At 45.6% G+C, this 23,091-nt stretch overlaps 1 protein-coding gene and 1 pseudogene across 1 annotated transcript in view; both read right to left on the bottom strand.

The window, feature by feature from the left end:
- Window positions 1-23,091, bottom strand: part of LOC124550629 (brachyurin-like) — an 80,628-nt gene that overhangs the window by 50,615 nt on the left and 6,922 nt on the right. The window contains exons 2-3 of the mRNA XM_047125352.1: window positions 8,458-8,626; window positions 629-798 (exon numbers count right to left, since the gene is read on the bottom strand). Of these exons, the coding sequence (XP_046981308.1) occupies window positions 629-798; window positions 8,458-8,626 (339 nt within the window). The remainder of the gene's footprint in view (window positions 1-628; window positions 799-8,457; window positions 8,627-23,091) is intronic.
- LOC124551638 lies at window positions 21,167-21,284 on the bottom strand (annotated as a pseudogene).

Raw genomic sequence — 23,091 nt, 5'->3', positions numbered from 1 at the left:
GTTTGTCTCAGGCATCCCCCACAGACTATGGTAGGTGAGGATAGGGTATGAAGGTGGATCCAACTGTGTTATATACTGAATATTGTTCGAGTGGATCTACCCACATGTGAACTGGGATAATGTAGAGATGGATCCACCAGGGTTATGCTTGATGTGTTGTTCAGAGTGGACCCACTCATGTTTTATCTGGTGCAATGTCCACAAATGGACCCACCACCCTTGTGACACGGGTATTTTTCATGCTGATTCCACACTTGTATTATATGGGATACATAACGTCCAGAGGTGAATCCACCAGCGTTATGTGTGTGATAAGGTCTGGGGGCCCCACAACGAAGTAATACACACACACACACACATGTGTGTAGAAAATACCGCAACTGGCCTAGGTGTTTCGATTGTATCTACAAGCAAATGTAGAATATGCAACCAGGAGAGATCTCATGATCACATGACCATAAATGTCACCATCTTGGATGTTTAAACTGTTTTAGCACTGCACACACTCCTTTCCCAGGCTCCCATCACGTGACAATTTTCGTTCAATCACAACCCCCCCCCTCCCCCAACACCGCTCTCTCTCTCTATATATAAAGTAAGAATCGTATGTTATTATTGCGCTACTCACTGTTCAGAGGAGCTTCCGCGGGCAGGAACAGAATAGCCACGTTATCGCTGAGATAGGCCGTCGTGTTGTAGTTTGGGTGCACCACCGCCCAGGTGGCTACTTCGATCCAAGCGGTTCTCTCTTCCTGAGTCCTATGGATGCCTCCCAGACGGACGGTCCATGACGTGTGGCTGCAAAAGTAAGTTCCTTTTTCCAGTTGCGAAGCAGACTAGTGACAATATTAATTTTTGTGTTTGGTTTTGATGGTAATCAGTACTAGTGAAAGATGTACATATTAGGGTAAATGGTTATGAAAGGTGTATATATTAGGAAAAATGGCTGTAAAAAGTGTACATATCATCAGAAATCACAGTTAGTCTGGTATGTTTGGCACTTGGCGTATCTTTGAACATAAATGTCAAGAGAAATCACAGTTGTTAGGAACGTTTACCACTATGAGCATCTTTGCATGCCTTGAACACATGAGTGACATATTCTTTGACTTCCATAGGTTGTATTATTGAGTAGATCTCAGGCGAGCGAAGGAGTTACAAGCAGTTGTTGGCCTGAGAGCGAGAGTAAGTGCTACGTCATGGCAGAATGCGTAGAATGGACGGCGAATGTGCCACCTGAAGAATGGATTTTTATTTGAGATGATGTAACTGAGATCTGGAGATAGAGGATGATTTGATATGATACCACACCTGGTCATTACAGTACAAGACTAAAACTTAAGGTCGATGATAGGAGTTACTTTTTTGTCTCTCCATTTCTTAGGAGCGTTGTCGCGCAGACGAAGAGGTGCGTTTTGATTCTGTACGATCGTCAGTCCCGTGAGGGAGCTGACCGAGAATTTCTTGCAGTCTGCACAAGTGCACAGGTGTGTGTTGGGTTTTCTCTGTGTGTGAGTCTTATGATTTTCCACCAGGCGTCTGAAGCTATGAAGCTGATTATGCAAATGCTACATTTTGTACACAATGTTGGTATAATCCGTGTGGCAATGTACTCAAGGTAAGTGTAGCAGCTTAATGAAAACGTCTCTAGGTTAGAATTTGGTTTTGACTATCGCCAAGAAAAAATAAAGTTATGTAATTTATTTTTTATTTAACTTCTCATGATCTAGGTTCACAGTCATGTAGAAGTTTCGAGGGAACATCATATTCTTCGTTGACTGAAGAAACTATTTATTTCACCATTGAAATTTCAGTCTTTGGGCCTTTTCAAGTAGTACTGCAAAAAGTTTGTTTCAGCACATGTCGGACTTAAAAATCCTCAGACATTTTCACTTGTCATCGTCAAAAATAGGCGTTTTGGTTGCAGAAATACAGTAATGAGACGAGTGCGAAGCTCTGTACGTCGTTAAATGAAGTAAATTATGTGAAATGTTACCAGTGTTAACATCATTCACGTAAATTGTTACAAATCGATGTTCTAGCGCACTGTTTACAGGAGACAAATCTCAATGACGTTTCTGCAAATTCGTCAACAAATGGAGCATGTTTTTACGAACGTATAATGACGAACTCAGTAATGTGAAATAATGATGCCTCTGATGTTACTGTTTGAACAACTTGTAGGTGACTGCACATGAGCAGTCTGACTTTATCTAGTTGAAATTACTGATGTATGTTTGTGATGGGTTCATACAGACGTTTCAAACATGTGTGATTGTGTTAATGACAGTGGATATCCGTGTGAAGTGTGAAATGTTGGAAGAATTAGGCTTAGACTCTGAGATTATTCTGTGGTCACTAGGATTACTATTCGTTCCACGTGAAGTCTGACAATAAATTCATAGCGTACAAATACGCCTATCCATCTGCGATACAGAGAGAGACATGTGTATCTCCGATCTGCAGTTCTGTTTAAAATAAGCACGGACTGAATCATGACAGTTTGCTACAGGCGATGACTATACATGAAATGCAAGTTGAATAATCATCAGTAACAACACATAATTATGCATCGCATGTTATTCTTATAATGACGCACAAAAAATCATGGACAAGCGAGTAAAAAAAATCATATTATGTGCGCACTGCAACTGGATGTAGACAAGCCAGCAATTTGAAAACAGAATTCTGTTTCCAACTTAGATACCAATGCATAGATTACCAGTGTTTAAATAAAATTGAACCAGTAGGTTTGTGGCAAGAACTGTGACAACAAGATGTTGCTAAACAAAATGTAAGTTTGTGGCAAGAACTGTGACAACACGATGTTGCTAAACAACAAGTAAAGGAACGACCTCTAAAACTATGTTGTGGAAACAGCCGATAATTACTGTAATGAACTATAATGTAGGGTTCATCTTGGGTATTAATAAACCAGCTGTATTTAGTCCTTTATGTTTAGATCACTACTGGTTTCATGGCACTAAAAGCTACTTCAGATGAATAACTGTATAACAATAAAACCAGAAGGAATAACAACCCTGAGACATTCACTGGTATAATAATTTCCTAAAATTATTTTAAGATTCTTAAAAATTAAAAAAAAACTATTAAGAACTTCTACACGAGAAAATGAGAATATTTCAGTTATGTGAGTACAAATATTATAAATATCTCATGTAAGAGATTTTAGTAGTTTTTTTATAAATTATTAAAAATTTCAAAACATTTTTAGAAAGTTATTATACCAGTTAATGTTTCAGGGTTGTTATTCCTTCTGGGTTTATTGTTATCCAGATGTTCACCTAAAAATAAAGGACTAAATACAGTTGAAGTTGTTCATTAATACCCAAGATGATTACTCACAGCTGCGGTTGCCCTACCTACAGGGTTGTCTGCAATGTAAGGGCATCAATTACTTTTTATGTTCGAGATGGAGCGTTACATTTGTGATGATTCAATTCATATCAGTCAGAGAGCATGAACAGTAACGATTGATGAGTGGTTTCATTGTATGTGTTGTGCAATCCATCAACCTCAAACACCGGCTGTGCACGTCACTGTTGTATTGAAGTGTAGCCACGTGAATTTCAAATGGATTTTATTTATCTGTAGGTGGTTTTACCGATAGATAGTTGTAGTTTTAAGCCTCGTCGGTTTTTATTTGTAACAGACTTCACTTGAGTTACAATGTCGCGTCGTCCTCCATGTCCAAAGCTAAATTTTCCACTGCAAATTCTACAGCATTCTCATCATGTACGTGACGAAAAGAAAGTCTTGCAGCAATTTACAGTTTACTCTGCACTTTCACTTTCCATAACAAATATTTTTTTTTCATCATTCTTCTGACGTGTTTCATGCGGCCTTCCAATAATTCCTCTTCTGTGCCAACCTTTTCATCTCGGAGTAAAAACTGCAACCTACATCCTCAATTATTTGCTGGTGTATTCCAATCTCAGTCGTCTCCTGCATTTTTTACCATCTACAGCTCCCTCTAGTACCATAGAAGTTATTACCTCACGTCGTAACAGATGTCCTACCATCCTGTCCCTCCTTCTTGTCAGTGTTTTCAATACGTTCCTTTCCTCGTCGATTCTGCGCACTGTAGCACAACATCTCTTACGCCTCTATTCTTTTCTGTTCCTGTTTTCCCATAGTCCATGTTTCACTACCATACAATACTCTCCGACAAATGTACATTCGCAGAATTTTCTTCCCCAAATTAAGGGCTATATTTGATGCAGACTTGTCTTGGCTAGGAATTCTCTTTCTGCCAGTGCCAGCCTCCTTTTTATGCCCTTCTTGCTCAGTCCTTCATGGGTTTCATGGGTTATTTTGCTGCCTAGGTACCAGAGTTCCTTTACTTCCTCTACTTCTTGATCACCAATTATAATGTTCAGTTTCTCAGTGTTCCCATTTCTCCTAATTCTCATTACTTTCGTTTTTCTTCAGTTTACCCTCAATCCATTTTCTGTACTCATGACAGTGTTCATTGCATCCAGAAGATCTTGCAATTCTTTTTCACTCTCACTAAGGACAGCAATGTCATCAGCGAATCTTATCACTTGTATCCTCTCACATCGAATTTTAATCCCACTCTTGAAACTTTGTTTTATTTCCCTCATTGCTTTTTCGATGTATAGATAGAACAGCAGGAGAGAAAGATTACACCCCTGTTCCAGTCTTATTGCTTCCTCTTAGTTCTTGTACATATTGTACTCTACACGTGTTTCCCCATAGCTTTTCTCAGAGTGTGGAGCAATTTGCGCCATTTCACATTATCGAACGCTTTTCGCACGTCGACAATTTTTCTTCAGTCTTGTTTCCATTATCAGCCGCAACGTCGGAGCTACTTCTCTGATGCCGTTACCTTTCCTAAAGACAAACTAATCGTTATCCGACACATCCTAAATTTCCTTTCCCATTCTTTTGTAAATTATTGTTCTCAGCAACTTGGTTGCATGAGCTGTTAAGCCGATCATGCGACAATGTCGCACTCGTAACTGTATGGATTATTTTTTACCGAAAGTCTGATGGTAACTTGCTAGTCTCATAGATTCTACACACCAACGTGTATACTCATTCTGTTACCACTTCCCCAATGATTTTTTAAATTGTGGAGAATGTTATCCATCCCTTGTGCCTTGTTTGATCTCTAGGCTTCCTAAGCTCTTTGAAATTGTGATTGTAATACTGGATCCGCTATTTCTGCCCTGTCAATTCCTATTTCTTCTTCTATCACGTCATCAGTCAAGTCTTCCTGCTCAGAGAGGCCTTCATTGTACGAGGGCGAGTCAAATGAAAACCTTAAATTTGTCATAACAAATCGAAATTTCGCGCCGTTATCCGTGCTACAAACAGCGTGCAGAATGGCCTGTAGGTGGCAACATAATGCAGATGCACACATACCGTCGCAGTATCAGTATAAAGATGGCCGCCCCACTTGCGACTTGCACCAGGGAAGAACAGCGTTCTTTTATTCCGATTTTGCGTAGTGAAGATATGAAACCTACTGAAATTCATCGACAAATGAAGGTTTGGTACGGTCACGCATGGTTGTCACAGCAGCAAGTCTACGAATGGAGTAAGAAGTTCGCAAATGGTGTAACTTCAGTGGAAGATGCTCCTCGTCCAGGTCAGTTACAACGAGTTGTGACTTTACAGAACATTGCAGCAGTTGAAGCCATAGTGAAGGAAAACCGCCGAGTGACACTGAATGACATTGCAGCATGTGTACAGATTAGTCATGGGTCAGCACACCACATTGTGCATGATGTGCTCCAGTTTCACAAAGTGTCTGCAACATACCACGGCACGTGACTCCTGAAATGAGAGAACGACGTGTTGATGCTTGTGAAGAACTTCTTCGGCGCTTTGAACGAGAAGGTGATGGCTTCCTTGCAAGAATCGTTACTGGGGACGAAACCTGGGTTCACTTCCACCAGCCGGAAACGAAGAGAGCGAGCAAGGAATGGCGCCATTCATCATCACCAAAACCAAAGACCTTTCGAACAGAACCATCAACAGGGAAGGTTATGCTGACTCTCTTTTGGGAGGGGAAAGGCGCCATTTTGGAGCATTACATGCCTGGAGGGACCACTGTCACCAGTGCATCATACACACATCTCCTAAAAAATCGCCGGCCGGTGTGGCCGAGCGGTTCTAGGCGCTACAGTCTGGAACTGCGCAACCGCTACGGTCGCAGGTTCGAATCCTGCCTTGGGCATGGATGTGTGTGATGTGCTTAGGTTAGTTAGGTTTAAGTAGTTCTAAGTTATAGGGGACTGATGACCTCAGATGTTAAGTCCCATAGTGCTCCGAGCCATTTGAACCTAAAAAATCATCTGCGGCCTACAATCAAACCAAAGCGACGTGGATTGCTGTCAGCAGGTGTCCTTTTGCAACATGACAACGCAAGGCCCCACACTGCCCGTACAACAGTTGCAACAATCACAGACCTGCATTTTGAGTGTCTTCCTCATCCACCATACTCACCAGACCTTGCTCCAACTGATTCCGATATGTTTGGACCACTCAAAGACGCAATGGGAGGAAAGAAGTTCCGTTCTGATGAAGAGGTACGCCACGCGGTGCATTAGCGGTTGCGCGGACTACCAAAAGAATTTCTTTCTAAAGGAATTTATGCACTGGAGGACTTGCATTGATCGTGGGGGAGATTATGTTGAAAAGTGATACAGCTTTGTACCACTTCTGCACAGTATATACACTCCTGGAAAAGAAAAAAGAACACATTGACACCGGTGTGTCAGACCCACCATACTTGCTCCGGACACTGCGAGAGGGCTGTACAAGCAATGATCACACGCACGGCACAGCGGACACACCAGGAACCGCGGTGTTGGCCGTCGAATGGCGCTAGCTGCGCAGCATTTGTGCACCGCCGCCGTCAGTGTCAGCCAGTTTGCCGTGGCATACGGAGCTCCATCGCAGTCTTTAACACTGGTAGCATGCCGCGACAGCGTGGACGTGAACCGTATGTGCAGTTGACGGACTTTGAGCGAGGGCGTATAGTGGGCATGCGGGAGGCCGGGTGGACGTACCGCCGAATTGCTCAACACGTGGGGCGTGAGGTCTCCACAGTACATCGATGTTGTCGCCAGTGGTCGGCGGAAGGTGCACGTGCCCGTCGACCTGGGACCGGACCGCAGCGACGTACGGATGCACGCCAAGACCGTAGGATCCTACGCAGTGCCGTAGGGGACCGCACCGCCACTTCCCAGCAAATTAGGGACACTGTTGCTCCTGGGGTATCGGCAAGGACCATTCGCAACCGTCTCCATGAAGCTGGGCTACGGTCCCGCACACCGTTAGACCGTCTTCCGCTCACGCCCCAACATCGTGCAGCCCGCCTCCAGTGGTGTCGCGACAGGCGTGAATGGAGGGACGAATGGAGACGTGTCGTCTTCAGCGATGAGAGTCGCTTCTGCCTTGGTGCCAATGATGGTCGTATGCGTGTTTGACGCCGTGCAGGTGAGCGCCACAATCAGGACTCCATACGACCGAGGCACACAGGGCGAACACCCGGCATCATGGTGTGGGTAGCGATCTCCTACACTGGCCGTACACCACTGGTGATCGTCGAGGGGACACTGAATAGTGCACGGTACATCCAAACCGTCATCGAACCCATCGTTCTACCATTCCTAGACCGGCAAGGGAACTTGCTGTTCCAACAGGACAATGCACGTCCGCATGTATCCCGTGCCACCCAACGTGCTCTAGAAGGTGTAAGTCAACTACCCTGGCCAGCAAGATCTCCGGATCTGTCCCCCATTGAGCATGTTTGGGACTGGATGAAGCGTCGTCTCACGCGGTCTGTAAGTCCAGCACGAATGCTGGTCCAACTGAGGCGCCAGGTGGAAATGGCATGGCAAGCCGTTCCACAGGACTACATCCAGCATCTCTACGATCGTCTCCATGGGAGAATAGCAGCCTGCATTGCTGCGAAAGGTGGATATACACTGTACTAGTGCCGACATTGTGCATGCTCTGTTGCCTGTGTCTATGTGCCTGTGGTTCTGTCAGTGTGATCATGTGATGTATCTGACCCCAGGAATGTGTCAATAAAGTTTCCCCTTCCTGGGACAATGAATTCACGGTGTTCTTATTTCAATTTCCAGGAGTGTAATATTTAAAAAATATGTAAGGTTTTCATTTGACTGACCCTCGCACTTTTTCCACCTATCCACTCTCTCTTCTGCATTTATCAGTGGAGTTGCCATTGCAGCTCTTGATGTTACCGCCAATCATATAAAACAAAGGTGGAATGTTGAAATATGAGATTTATCACAATAGTGGAAACAACAGTTTGTTAAACTGCAACACGTGACACCCTGACTACTATACAGCTGCAGTAACGCCCCCACTCCCCCTGTGAGCCACGTTCCCGTGTGCACACGCTGCACAGCTGGCCCCGCAGCAGGTGCTGCGACTCACTAGTCGATGCAGCGCGCCCTGGTCAGGACGGCGGTCCGGGTGATGAGCGCCCCGCCGCAGATGGACGACCCGTCGCAGAGGACGAGGGCCTGGTGCGGGAACTGGCCCACCCCCGCGTCGTAGCCGTCCACGACGCGGGCGTTTCTCCTTTCGGGTGGGCTCCGCGCGTCTGAAACAAGGCGAGACGCCGTGCGTCGATTTCGTTCGCTTCTCTGCTCTTTTCATCAGTCTACGACATGTTTAAAATAGTTTGCAACCGATTTACTGCTATACAGGAGGCCCGGGCAACACTTCCGGTTCTGCAGCGCGCTCGCGGTCTCCGACCGCAGTCGAGCCGGCTGAGTTCTGCGGCTTCCCTCACCACTGCTCTATTCCGAACAGGTATGTGAGTGAGACGGCTATAAGGTGTATGCTTGTCACGGTCCGCGCGGCTTCCCCCGTCGGAGGTTCGAGTCCTCCCTCGGGCGTAGGTGTGTGTGTGTGTGTGTGTGTGTGTGTGTGTGTGTGTGTGTGTGTGTGTGTGTTGTCCATAGCGTAAGTTAGTTTAAGTAGTGTGTAAGCTTAGGGACCGATGACCTAAGCAGTTTGGTCCCATAAGATCTTACCACAAATTTACAAATTTTACAAATGTTTCACTCAGAACCTGATGATTAATTCAACTTCATGCGGATGGGCAGTGAAACGTGTAATAACGTGTCCAACGTTATTTCGCCCTCACATTGAGAAAGAAACAAGCATGCGAAAATTTATACATATTTATACATATTTGATACATTATAAATGATTCTGAAAGCCTTCGACTGTGAAAAACAATAGGTTTGTTTATAAATAACTCATCTGCTTCCAGTCGCGATTTTCTTTATTTTATTTATCGCACGACGCGTTTCGTGGAATGATCCCATTTTCAAGCGGTTTTTTTGTGTTTCTTATGCCATTCCTATGTGATGTTGTCGATGTGTGAGATTCTGCTTCATTTCATTGGCTTTACTGCAATATATAAGAAAACACCCAATTTTTAGTTGGCTGTCGATCTAACTTCACAAAAAGATCGACAACCAACTAAAAATCGCGTGTTTCCTTGTATACTGCAGTCAAGTCGGGGAACCAGAGAACTTCGATATCTTTTGTTTCATTCCACTCCGCTTGTATGTCACTGTATGTGTAAAATATTGATTTTGTTCATAACCTCTTGGTGGGTAATACATGGCTGATGAAGATGTGTTACCTTTATTATTTTGGTAATTATCAGTATTATTTAGTTTTCATACTTGCTCGTAGTTTTTTTGATAGTAGTGGAAACCCACAATACAGTGAGATAAATCGTATGAAAACAATTTTTCACTAAACATATGCTGCGAACCGTAAAGACAAACAACGTCCGCCATCTTGTCAAACATTTTGTCAATCAAAATTTCTCTCAAATACGTCAAGCAACATCTACCGTTGACAAACACGTCAAACTGCACCGTGAACTGTCAAATATTTGGCAAGCATAGTTAAGTTTGACAAAATGTTTGATCGTTTACGGGAGCCTTTAGACGGAAGTCTGTTTGTCCACCATAGCCAAAACTTTCATGTAGTAAAATATGGTTGTAGTCTAAGATAGCAGCCTCTTTTGCTTACAACATAAAACTGAAACTATCCGTACTTTTCTCCACCATTTAGTTTGATTATACACCCATGCACATAAATTAAGGATAATGCTGATACATGGTGAAACAACGCTCTGGTGGGCGGTTTGCGAGTTTAAATCACCTCGAGGTATGGCCATGCGGTGCATTTGACCTGCTGTCGTCGCACGGTGGCGCTGGCAGCAGTCCACGCAGAGGTGGCCCGTGTCAGACTACGGTGCAGCGAGTAAGTGTGCAGACGTTTTCAGACGTTTCAATTGTGTGTTGAAAATGATTCAAAGAACACATATTGATGACGTTATGAGGGGTAGAATACTAGGACGAATGGAGGCTGGTCAAACACAGCAGGTCGTAGCACGGGCTCTCAGTGTGCCACAAAGTGTGATCTCAAGATTATGGCAACGATTCCAGCAGACAGGAAACGTGTCCAGGCGCTACAGTACGGGACGTCCACAGTGTACAACACCACAAGAAGACCGATATCTCACCATCAGTGCCTGCAGACGGCTACGAAGTACTGCAGGTAGCCTTGCTCGGGACCTTACCGCAGCCACTGGAACAGGTGTCTCCAGACACACAGTCTACAGACGACTCAGCAGGCCTGGTTTATTTGCCCGGAGACCTGCAAGGTGCGTTCCACTGACTCCTGGTCACAGGAGAGCCCGTAAAGCCTGGTGTGAAGAACACAGTACATTGTCATTGGGTCGCGGGTTACGTTCACGGACGAGTCCAGGTACAGTCTGAACAGAGATCCTCGCCGGGTTTTCATCTGGCGTGAACCAGCAACCAGATACCAATCCCTTAATGTCCTTGAATGGGACCTGAATGGTGGTCGTGGTGTGATGGTGTGGGGTGGAACATTGATTGGTGCACGTACACCCCCACATGCCCTTGACAGAGGAACTGTAACAGGTCAGGTGCATCAGGACGTCACTTTGCACCAGTATGTCCGCCTTTTCAGGGGTGTAGTGTGTCCCACCCTCCTCCTGATGGATGATAACGCACGGCCCCACCGAGCGTCCAACGCGGAGGATTACCTTGAAACAGAAGATATCAGGCGAATCTAGTGGCTTGCCTGTTCTCCAGACCTAAACTCCATCGAGCACGTCTGGGATGCTCTCGGTCGACGTATCGCTGCACGTCTTTAAACCCCTAGGACACTTCAGCAGCTCCGACAGGCACTGGTGCAAGAATGGGAGGCTCTACCCCAGCAGCTGCTCGACCACCTGATCCAGAGTATGCCAACCCATTGTGCGGCCTGTGTACGTGTGCATAGTGAACGTATCCCACATTGATGTCGGGGTACATGGGCAGGAAACAGTGGCGTTTTGTAGCACTTGTGTTTCGGGACGGTTTTTCCAACTTATAACCAACACCGTAGACTTACAGGTCTGTGTGGTGTGTGTTCCCTATTAGCGCCAGTTTTGTGTAGTGCCACATTGTGTGGAACCACATTCTGCAAGTATCCTTAATTTATGAGCATGAGTGTACTTGCTTATACTCGCTCTGTCAGATCTTACAGTGTGGTCCTTCTTGTCACTTTCGATTTACCTTTTAGAAATTATATCCAGCATTACCAACAAATATAAAGCGACAAAGCACGTCATATTCGTAGTCACATAACATGGTCAGTTTTGGGTACACCTTCCAGCAACTAATTCCGACAGGTTTGAGGTGAGGCCATTGCTCAGTTCATTTTCTCACACTTACACTACTGCTTGCGAAAAGTGGAACACTGAGAAGCGAAGGTCTGCAACATGCCATGATAAAACAGCAGAATCATAGCAAGTGATTTAAATGGCGGACAGGTAGCGTGCACGTAAACCCAGCAGCGACTGTGGACAGGCGTAGTCATCGTACAGGGTGTGGAAACGTGTACTCATGTGCCGCTATGCCTCACCAACATCACAGGGTGGGCTATGGGGATGCTGACTGCGTTTCAACGCGGCATAATGTTAGTTCTCCAGGTGGTGGGTCTCTCATTCTGTCACTTTCCGGCAGGTACAGGGCATGGTGCTTGAACAGTGAGGTGTAGTTGGAATCAGTGGAGAGAAGAGGACCATACACAGTGCCGTCAGAGTCCTCGACGACATGCACTGATCGGCCAAAACATTACGCCACTGCCCACCGCGGCGCTGGATGGCACCTGGTGGCGTTGCGGTCACGTGACGTGGTAACAACAGTATGTAAGCGGGTCAGACACGGAAGGTGGATAACTCTATTGGAGATATGGGCTGCAAACGGGGAAATCCACTGAGATAAGCTACTTCGACAAGGGCAGATTATTGTTACGCAGGGCCTGTGAACATGTATCTCAAAAACGGCGAAGCTGATCGAATGTTCACGTGCTGCTGTCGTTAGCATTTAAGCAAAGAGACGGAAGAACAGTGAAACTACCACTATATGCGAAATGGTCGGACGTCCACGACTCCTCACAGATTGTGGGGTTCAGAGAAAATAAGATACATGGTGATCTGTGGCGTCTCTGCTGTAGCATAGACACCATTTCTGTCCATACATCCACATGAACGTTTTTGCCTCTTATCCTCTTGGGAATCGTTTTCTGCAGTTTTTCACCATTAAACAAAATCACCCTGCATAACGTACACTACAGTTTGCAAAAAGTGGAACACTCGGAAGCAAAGGTTTGGAACATGCCTGAAATCTTGGTTTCGCCGGACAGAATGGATGAGGTTGTGGAAAGGGTCAAAGGTCAATTACTGTTAGTTATACAAGACACACACAACGTTATTCCTTAAACCAACGCAGTCTTTTTAAAACAACAAAGATCAATTCACGACCCAAGTAACTTCTCCAGAATAAGTTTAAATGATTGCTTTTAAAAGACCAGGATTTAGAGTAACGGGTGAAGGCTTTACTTAAGTAAAATTACAATATCTTCCGGCTAATGGCTATATTAAGGAAACTTCAAGTTAATTTTTCGGTTGAAAGACCAATTAAAAAAATTTCTTTACATAATAAAAGAGAGACTTTAAGAATAAGCCTTTACACAGTGCAACAGAAAAACATCTTAAGTAATTTGTCTGCTGAAGGCCCAAGCAATTACTCAAGAATAATTAAAGACAACCTGAAGATAAACATCTACATAACACGGCTGAAGGCCGCTTCAAGAATTCAAAATAATTAAAGAGAAATGTTACAGACAAGGATTTACATATTAAAGCCTAAATACAGAGCAACAAGAATTGTAAATGAAACACGGCTGAAGGCCTAATCTTAAAGTTGTTATGAATTTCGGCTGGTGGCCATATATTAAACATAAAACAGACAATATTAAAAGACGGCTGAAGGCCTGGTACAGTACCTGTGACAAAATAAAATGACAATCACAAACAACAAATAGTGGTGCTCAGAAGTGTTCCAAGGGTCGGCCTGGGGAGGAAACTCTAACCACAGTTTAGGTGAGACAGACAGCCAAGTCTAACAGTAAACAATCGGGTTGCAGCACGACCTACAGACGACTGACGAACGAACCAACCGCCTAATCAATTCCCTTCCACCCGAACAGCAGCACGACAACCAATGGTACCAGTGAAGACAAGGATCGCAGCAGGATTATGTCTTAATAATTGGCATATAAAGACAGTCAAGGCAGAATAAACACTCATAGAGGAAAGGAGAACAACACCAAACTGTCGATCTACACGGCTTGCTGGACAGCATCAACACTGTGAGGAAACCACACTGCCACAAAACTGCGCTAACGACCAGGGCAGGTAACCGGAACGTTAACGGCCACAAGGCAGAAGATACCGCTGATGCACTTCGCTAATAGATTATAATCATTTCAAAGGTTAAACACCATACAGAAAGCCGACTGCAAAATTTTTCCGACTCCAAAACACCATCGTTTTGCTGTTTGCGGGGACAGCCCAGGATGCAACAACTGGCAGTTAACGAAGAGATGTCACAACTGTTGAGCTTTCATGACATGTTCACCGATTACTCAACTCATGTATGCAGGTGTGGTGGGCGATGAACTTAGCAGTTCCCGCAGCTAGTGCCACACAACTCCGGCCGCGCGTGCACGCCGCCGCCAGCGGCCCCGGCCTGACCTCACGCCACAGAGACTTCCTCGCTGCTCTGCCGCAACCGACCAACTGCCACACACACCATGACGAGGAAATATAACTGCCACACAAAGGAAGTTATAGCAGCACCAGTACTAATAACCGCCGCTGCTGGCACTGACAGAGGCAAGTGAGCAACTCGTACAGATGGTAACTGAGGGAGGAATAAGACGCCACTCGATGGCGATAAGTTGCCCAAAAAGAAATACGGCATCAACGCTCTCCGACCGCGGCTCAGTGCCGTGATACGAGGATGTGCAGATCAGCGGAATTACAATAAATGATTCACATGGCAGAGAGGTGGCGTGCACATGGGCACAACAACGCCATCTTTTGTGTGGCTGGACAGGCCAGCGTTACGCATCGCTCAGTCGGTGCGGATCGTCAGACGAAGTGGAAGTGTGTAAGGAAGTGGCGCTACACCACGGTGACAAAACAGGGTGTAACATCCGCATGTCAGTGTGTCCAAATGGTGCAGAATGGTCTCCAGGAGGTATGTCCAACGTTCCTCGACATTTCGGCTCGTACAGGGCACCCTGCTTCAACAATGAGGCGGATGTGGAACCAATGGCAGCAAGAGGGCCGTACACAGCTCCCAGAGGGTACTGGACGACACAGTGTGATCACAGCGCGAGATGACCGCCATCTTGTCCACTTGGTCGTAATGGACAGCACAGCTTCATCCACAGTTTTGGAGCGACGTTGGAGCACTACAACACCGTCTTCTGTATGCTCGACTGGTGGCACGTATCCCATTGTGGCGGTTTCCATTCACCAGAACCCATCAACGCTGCAGGTGGCAATGGACATGTGACAGCCGACTCTGGCGTGCTGGGTGGACAAAATGTAGCATTTTCGTACAAGTTCTGCTTCAAATTGTTCTACAGGGATAGCCACATATCTCCAACGCCACCGTGGTGAACACATGAGGACAAACTGTATGATCAAAGCAGCATAGAGGAGAAAGTGTGGCGCCATTACCTATAACGTGATATCGCTCCTACATCTCGAGGGCAATCTGGACAGTTATCGCTAGATCAGTTAGGCCTTACAGCCCGCGCCACTACCCCTCCTGCAGGCTGTTTCAAAAGTCATATTTCAGCAAGACAACGCACGTCCGCATTTGGCGAGGAATGTGCAAGCCTTCTTTGAACCCTGACGGGTGCCACTGCTCCCCTGGCGTGCATGTAAGCCTGACATGTCGCTTTCTGAACATCTCTGGGGACTGGTCGGTCGCCAAGTTGCTCGTTGAACTACTCCTGCAGTCACAGTTGATTCTTTGTGGGTGCACGTGAAAGCTGCGTGACAGAGTAATCCCCAGCTGTGTATTCACGCCCTCTTTTATTCCACGCCACGAGCTCTGGGGGCTCTGACTGTAGCACACTGTGGCACTACTTTGCACTGAATTTCCACAGTGACAGTGCACGTACACGTCTTTTATGCAAATCATTTGTGTTAGTGTCATCTCACTAATCGGTGGAATGAATTTCTCGATCTTGGTGTTTCACTTTTTGAAAATATTAATTTATTTTTCTTTAAAGGGGAATTTTGAAGCAACTGAAGCACCTCATGAGAATCACAGCAGAAAACTTCCAATCTGATGTCAAGTTTCCAGAACGAGATTTTCACTCTGTAGCGGAGTGCCACGTCACCACAGTAACCTTTCTTTCAGGAGTGATGTTCCTGCAACGTTCGCAGGAGAGCTTCTGTAAAGTTTGGAAGGTAGGAAACGAGGTACTGGCGGAAGCAAAGCTGTGAGGACGCGGCGTGAGTCGTGCTTGGGTAGCTCAGTTGGTAGAGCACTTGCCCGCGAAAGTCAAAGGTCCCGAGTTCGAGTCTCGGTCTGGCACACAGTTTTAATATGCCGGGAAATTTGATGTCAAGTTTTACCAAAAATTTGACATTTTAAATAATACTAGATTGAATGTATTGCTCTAACTAAATATGTTCACACATTTGCACTCCTCTACTCAGACGCTATCGTTTGACATATGTAACAACAACATTCTGTTCAGTTTTCATTGCAGAAATTTATAGTTATTTTTGTTTTTGTACTTTTTAGCCCCTCTGTTCTGAAGTAAACAATGTTAAATCAACATACACACAACAAAAAAGCTTTGGATCACCCCAATTCCCAGAACTCCTGCAGATAGACGTTAACTGTGGATATTGTATAACAGACACAATCCCTTTGACTGTTCAGAGATGTCACTAAACCTGAACAAAAATGAAAACAGCCATTCATGCGCAGCGCCTCTTAGACGGAGGGGGTCCGAGAGCCGATCAGTTCAAGTGATTCCACCGGGAAGGTGGTATACGGCTCGTGTTGTCTGTAGTCGAACCATGCCTAGACGGTCAATACCGAGGTTCGCTCGCATTCGGGAGGACGACGGTTCAATCCCGTCTCCGGCCATCCTGATTTTGGTTTTCCGTGATTTCCCTAAATCGCTTCAGGCAAATGCCGGGATGGTTCCATTGAAAGGGCACGGCCGATTTCCTTCCCCATCCTTCCATCACCCGAGCTTGCGCTCCGTCTCTAATGACCTCGTTGTCGACGGGACGTTAAACACTAATCTCCTCCTCCTCCTCCGAGGTTCGATCGCGTCCGCATTGTTACTTTGTGCCACTAGTAGCTCTCAATAAGAGAAGTGTCTAGGCGTCTCGGAGTGAACCAAAGCGATGATGTTCGGACACTGAAGAGATACAGACAGATATGAACTGTCGATGAGATGGTTCAAATGGATCAAATGGCTCTGAGCACTATGGGACTTAACTTCTGAGGTCATGAATCCCCTAGAACTTAGAACTACTTAAACCTAACTGACCTAAGGACATCACACACATCCATGCCCGAGGCACGATTCGAACCTGCGACCGTAGCGGTCGCGCGGTTCCAGACTGAAGCGCCTAGAACACATCAGCCACACCGGCCGGCTGTCGATGAGATGCCTCGCTCAGGCCGCCCAAGGGCTACTATTGCAGAGAATGACCTCTATCTACCGATTATGGCTCGGAGGAACCCTGACAGCAACGCCACCATGTTGAGTAACGCTTTTCGTGCAGCCACAGGGCGTCGTGTTACGACTCAAACCGTGCGCAATAGGCTGCATGATCCGCAACTTCACTCCCAACGTCCATGGCGACTTCCATCTTTGCAACCACGACACCATGCAGCGCGGTGCACATGGGCCCAACAACATGCCAAATGGACAGCTCAGGATTGGCATCACGTTCTCTTCACCGATGCGTGTCGCATATGCCCTCAACCAGACGTGTTTGGAGGCAACCTGGTCAGACTCAACGCCTTAGACACACTGTCCAGCGAGTGCAGCAAGGTGGAGATTCCCTGCTGTTTTGGGGTGGCATTATGTGGAGTCGACGTACGCTGCTGGTGGTCATGGAAGGCGCTGTAGCGGCTGTACGATACGTGAATGCCATCCTCCGACCGATAGTGCAACCATATCGGCATTCGTCTTCATGGACCATTATTTTCGCCCCCACAGTACACATCTTGTGAAAGACTTCCTTCAGGATAACGACATCAGTCGACTAAAGTGGCCAGCTTGTTCTCCAGACATGATCCCTATCGGACATGTCTGGGATAGATTGAAAATAGCTGTTTATGAACGACGTGACCCACCAACCACTTTGAGGGATCTACGCTGAATCACCGTTGAGGTATGGGACAATCTGGACCAACAGTGCCTTGATGAACTTGTGGATAATATGCCACGACGAATACGGGCATGTATCAATGCAAGTGGACGTGCTACTATTCATTAGAAGTACCGGTGTGTACAGCAATGTGGACCACCACCTCTGAATGTCTCGCTGTATGGTGATACTACATGGAATGTGTGCTTTTCATGAGCAAAAACAAAGGGCGGAAAGGATGTTTATGTTGATCTCTATTCCAATTTTCTGTACAGGTTCCGGAAGTCTCGGAACCAAGGTGACACAAAACTTTTTGAGGTGTTTATAATAAACATGACTTGCATGTGAAAAGTATTTTCAGTCTCTGACGGACTCCGATTTTTATTTGTATGCACTGCATATAGCTGGAATAGTATAAACCGGGCGTACTACACACATTAATCTTCATTGAAAGACGATATTGCATACACCACTGAAGAAGAGAAAAATATCAGATCAAACTTTTTTCGAGGTTTTTAACAATCCAGTCACGTCACAAAAATGGAATAAGTAAAGGAGCTCTTTCCCAGTTGCTTAACTCCCCTTCCCCCCACACCTCCCGCTCCCCTCGGAATGATATCGGAAACTAACCATGCTAGTTGTGTTCCGCAAGAACGGTAGTACTTCATAATGTTCGAATACAGTGTACGTTCCAAAACGCTACAGCAAATCGACGTTACTGATATGGGTATTGGTGTGAATTGAGCAATTTTCCAGTCTTTAGGCACGGATCTTTCTGTGAGCTAGCTGTTGAGTATGTTAAACATGGAGCTATTGTATCGGCATACTCTCAGAGGAAGCTGACCGGTATACATTCTGGACCGGAGGCCTTCGCTTTATTAAGCTATTTAAGCTGCTTTGTTACGCCGAGGAAATCTACTTTTATGTTTCTCATCTTGGTGCCGGCCGCTGTGGCCGAGCGTTTCTAGGCCCTTCAGTTTGGAACCGCGTGACCGCAACGGTCGCAGGTTCGAATCCTACCTCAGGCGTGGATGTGTGTAATGTCCTTAGGTTAGCCAGGTTTAAGTAGTTCTAAGAGTAGGGGACAGCTGACCTTAAACGTTATGTCCCATAGTGCTCAGAGCCATTTGAACCATTTTTTTCTCTTCTTGGCAGTACTTCTTGATTGGAATTCAGGAATATGTACTTCGTCTTCTTTGGTGAAGAAGTTTCAAAAAACAGTGTTTAATATCTCTGCTTTAGTGACACTGTCATCAGTGACTTCACCGTTGTTATCGCGCAGTGAAGGTATTGATTGCGTCTTGCCACTGGTGTGCTTTATGTATGACCAGAATCTGTTTGGTCTTCCTGCCAGATTTCGAGACAGAATTTCGTTGTGGAATTGTAGGAAACAAAAGTACATTTTCACGATGCTTCTTTCTTCGCTTGTTCTTGTCCTTTGACACATTGTTTCCTAAGCGACGTTCCTAGGCACCTTTCAATACTGGTATTGGCTTTGAATGACTCTCCTGAATGTCTATTTTCATTGTATTCGTGACGTCTGGCATCTTCAGCATGCAAACGACTGTTAATCGTAGCACAGTTAAAGTCATTATCTGGAAAATTCCACAAACCTGTCACTACTGAATCCCATTCGTCTACAAGCCAATAAAGAATACTCACTGCTATATCTCCATCTTCGATTTCGTCACTAATGTTTGCTGCATGCATTGCAGTTTCGTATATTAGTCCTACACAATTTTTCGTAGATTCACATTTCTTAATTTTTGGCGGATGTAACACCCGTCTCAGTTACACAGTGCAAATTGTCGTATCCCTTGCGTCGCAAATTTTTTTATATTCTTGCTGTCCCGGCGTGACGACAAGCGCCGGCCCGACGATGGAAGAGCAGAGAGGGCTGTGAGACGACGCCAGCCAATAGCACGCTGACTAGGGCGTCACCACGACAGGACAGGCCTCTACACGAAGAGAATATAAGCGTTGCGCCTCATAGCCCGTATACTACCGCCACAGCAGTGACTTATGAACTTAATTGTTTTACTTGCACTGAAATTGTATATACCGAAGGGCATAGATTATTTGCATGTCGGCATTTGCTTGCGACACACTTTTGTGAATACGCGAAGTTAAGTATTGTCAGTTTAACTTTTTCCATTAGTATAATCTGCTTGTTGTCTAGCCACTTGAGAAGACAGCTTCCTAGGCACCTTATATTAGACGAGTGCACAAAATACTATACATCCCATACTGTTTTTGGACTTGTCAAATTCCGCGTTTGCATTTGTTGCTCATTGCACATGGATAAGCAGAGTTTTTGCTTGCCCTCACGACTGATCCATCTTCAACAGATTCTGTCCCACCAGACCGAAATACAGGGCGAGTCAAAAGTCCTTGGACACCTTCATAAGTTGGAAGATTAAAGGGAAAATTGAAATGTGATTATGGCAACATAGGTTTGGCGTGGGGCCGCAGCTTTTGAGTGAATGTAATTCATGGCCGCGATCTTGAAATCCGCCAATTTGGATTCACGTCATTTTTTTATGGGAAAGGGGGTGTATGACACATCAAATAACACTCGCTTGAGCTCTGGAATTGTGTGGTGTAATTTGTTTTTTGTCTATCTTGTAAAGTTTAGAAGTTATTAATGTGGTTGCGGCGACTACAGTTGTGCATTGCATGGGATGGACAACAGGTAGAACATGTCTTGTAGCAGTCGGTATGAAGGTAATTTCCCAAATTTGAACATTAATAACCTCTAAACTACACAAGATAGACAAAAACAAATTACACCACTAAATTGCAGAGCTCGTGAGTGTCATTTAATGGGTCATACACACACCCCTCCCATAAAAAAACTTACTTGAATCCAAAATGGCGGATTTCAAGATGGCGGCCATAAATAACATTCACTCCAAAAGTTACGGCCCCACGTCAAATCTATGTTCCCATCATCACATTTCAACTTTCCCTCTTATCTTCCAACTTATGAAGGTGTCCAAGGACTTTTGACTCGCCCTGTATAGCCCACGAATCACAATATAATAGAATCGTTGTAATTTGATACGACCAGGGAGCGCAATTCTCTCCATTCAGTTTCTCAACGCTGCGTCTCTTCTACTTAAACTCTCCTCCCGCACAGGCCATGAAGGCCCAAAGGTACCGACAGGCTGCCATGTCATCCTCAGCCCACAGGCATCACTGGATGCGGATATGGAGGGGCATGTGGCCAGCACACCGCTCTCCTAGCTGTATGTCAGTTTCCGAGATCGGAGCCGCTACTCCTCAGTTGAGTAGCTCCTCAATTTGCCTCACAAGGGCTGAATGCACCCCGCTTGCCAACAGCGCTCGGCATACCGGATGGTCGCCCATCCAAGTGCTAGCCCAGCCCGACAGTGCTTAACTTCGGTGATCTGACGGGAACCGGTGTTACCACTGCGGCAAGGCTGTTGGCTCGTCTCTTCTACTACATCCCCATATATTTCACTAATCGTCTTACTGTTATCAAGACAGTATATTTGATCAGGCGAACCTCCACAGCTGAGGATCATATATAATAAAAATTTTCTTCAATTGCCAGTAATTTTCTTAATTTATTCCACGACCTGTTTCGAAGCCTAAATCTTCATCTTCATTTGCTGCCAATGTGAACAAGAGGAGGGGCTAGCAACATACAAGTGTTGTGGGACTGACATACAAAAGCGAAAGCTACATTTGTAGTTAGTGGTGTGTATTTGTGTGTTAAAATGGGGACCTATAAACGACAGAGAGGCTTCGTCCCGCCTTAACCCTCAGTGGTTCACAACCCCACAACAGGCCACAGCAGTCCACCCACCCCACCGCCGCCCCACACCGAACCCAGGGTTATTGTGCGGTTCGGCCCCCAGTGGACCTCTCCGGGAACGTCTCAAGTGTAACCCCAAACGTTTGCGTGGTAGAGTAATTATAGCGTACGCGTACGTGGAGACAGTGTCTGCGCAGCAGTCGCCGACATAATGCAACTGAGGCCGAATAGGGTTCAAATGGCTCTGGGCGCGATGGAAGTTAACTTCTGAGGTCATCAGTCCCCTAGAACTTTAGGCGCTTCAGTCTGGGACCGCGCGACCGCTACAGTCGCAGGTTGGAATCCTGCCTCGGGCATGGATGTGTGTGTGATGTCCTTAGGTTAGTTAGGTTTCAGTAGTTCTGAGTCTAGGGGACTGATGACCTCAGATGTTAAGTCCTGTAGTGCTTAGAGCCATTTGAACCATAAGATGAAGCTTTAAGCTTTGAAACCGGTCTCGAAATAAATTCAGAAAATTGCTGGCTACTGAAGCGGATTTCTATTCTGTAAGACTATTGTTAAGAGAACACGTTTTATTTTCCGTGACCGAGCGAGGTGGCGCTGTGGTTAGCACAGTGGACTCGCATCGGGAACACGACAGTTTAAACCCGCGTCCGGCCATCCTGATTTCCGTGACTTTCCTAAATCGCTTAAGGTAAATGCCAGGATGGTTCCTTCGAAAGGGCACGGCCGACTTCCTTTCCCCTACCTCCCTAATCCGATGGCACCAATGACCTCGCCGATTGGTCCCCGCCCCAAATCAACCGACCAACTTTTTGCGTGAGATTCTTGCACACAGCTCGGCGTCAATTAACGTTTCGCAAACGCATCGCGCATTACTCAATCGGTATTGGTAAAAAGATCCAGATTATAGCAGTTATGTGAATATGAAGATAGGACAGGACAGTATAGCGTGTAGAGTTGCATTGCATCAGTTCTTGAACTGAAGACGACAACATTAACAGTAAGGCAAGGATGCTGTCTGTCTTCTTTGCTATTCAAACTATGTAGTGAAGAAACAAGAAATGAAACAGTAGAAAGTTTCATAAGTTAGACTAAGGTTGGAGGTGAAAGACAGCAACGATAAGACACCCTTAGTAGTTTCCTGTTCTCTGTGAAAGTGAGCAAGAATTATATCACCTGTTGAATACAGAGTCCGCCATAAAAGTTATACACGCTTTAAGGAAAGAAAAGTATTACTTACGTTTTTATTTCACATTTAAGAATTGAACACACATGTTGTACGGCCTTCAGTTTAGCACATGGTCACTTTAAACGTTCAAAATGTTCACCTTGGGCGGCTGGCTATACACATAACAGAACAACGAGCGGTCTCCGCAGCTACGTGAGTCAGTTACAGTGGAGATCGCTGCACATGGCGCTGTAACCTCCTGGCGAAGTTCCTCCAGCGTGCGTGGCTTACGTCGATAGACGTTAT

This window comes from Schistocerca americana, chromosome 9, assembly GCF_021461395.2.
Source record: "Schistocerca americana isolate TAMUIC-IGC-003095 chromosome 9, iqSchAmer2.1, whole genome shotgun sequence".
NCBI lineage: Eukaryota > Metazoa > Arthropoda > Insecta > Orthoptera > Acrididae > Schistocerca > Schistocerca americana.
This window is presented reverse-complemented; position numbering and strand designations above follow the sequence as displayed.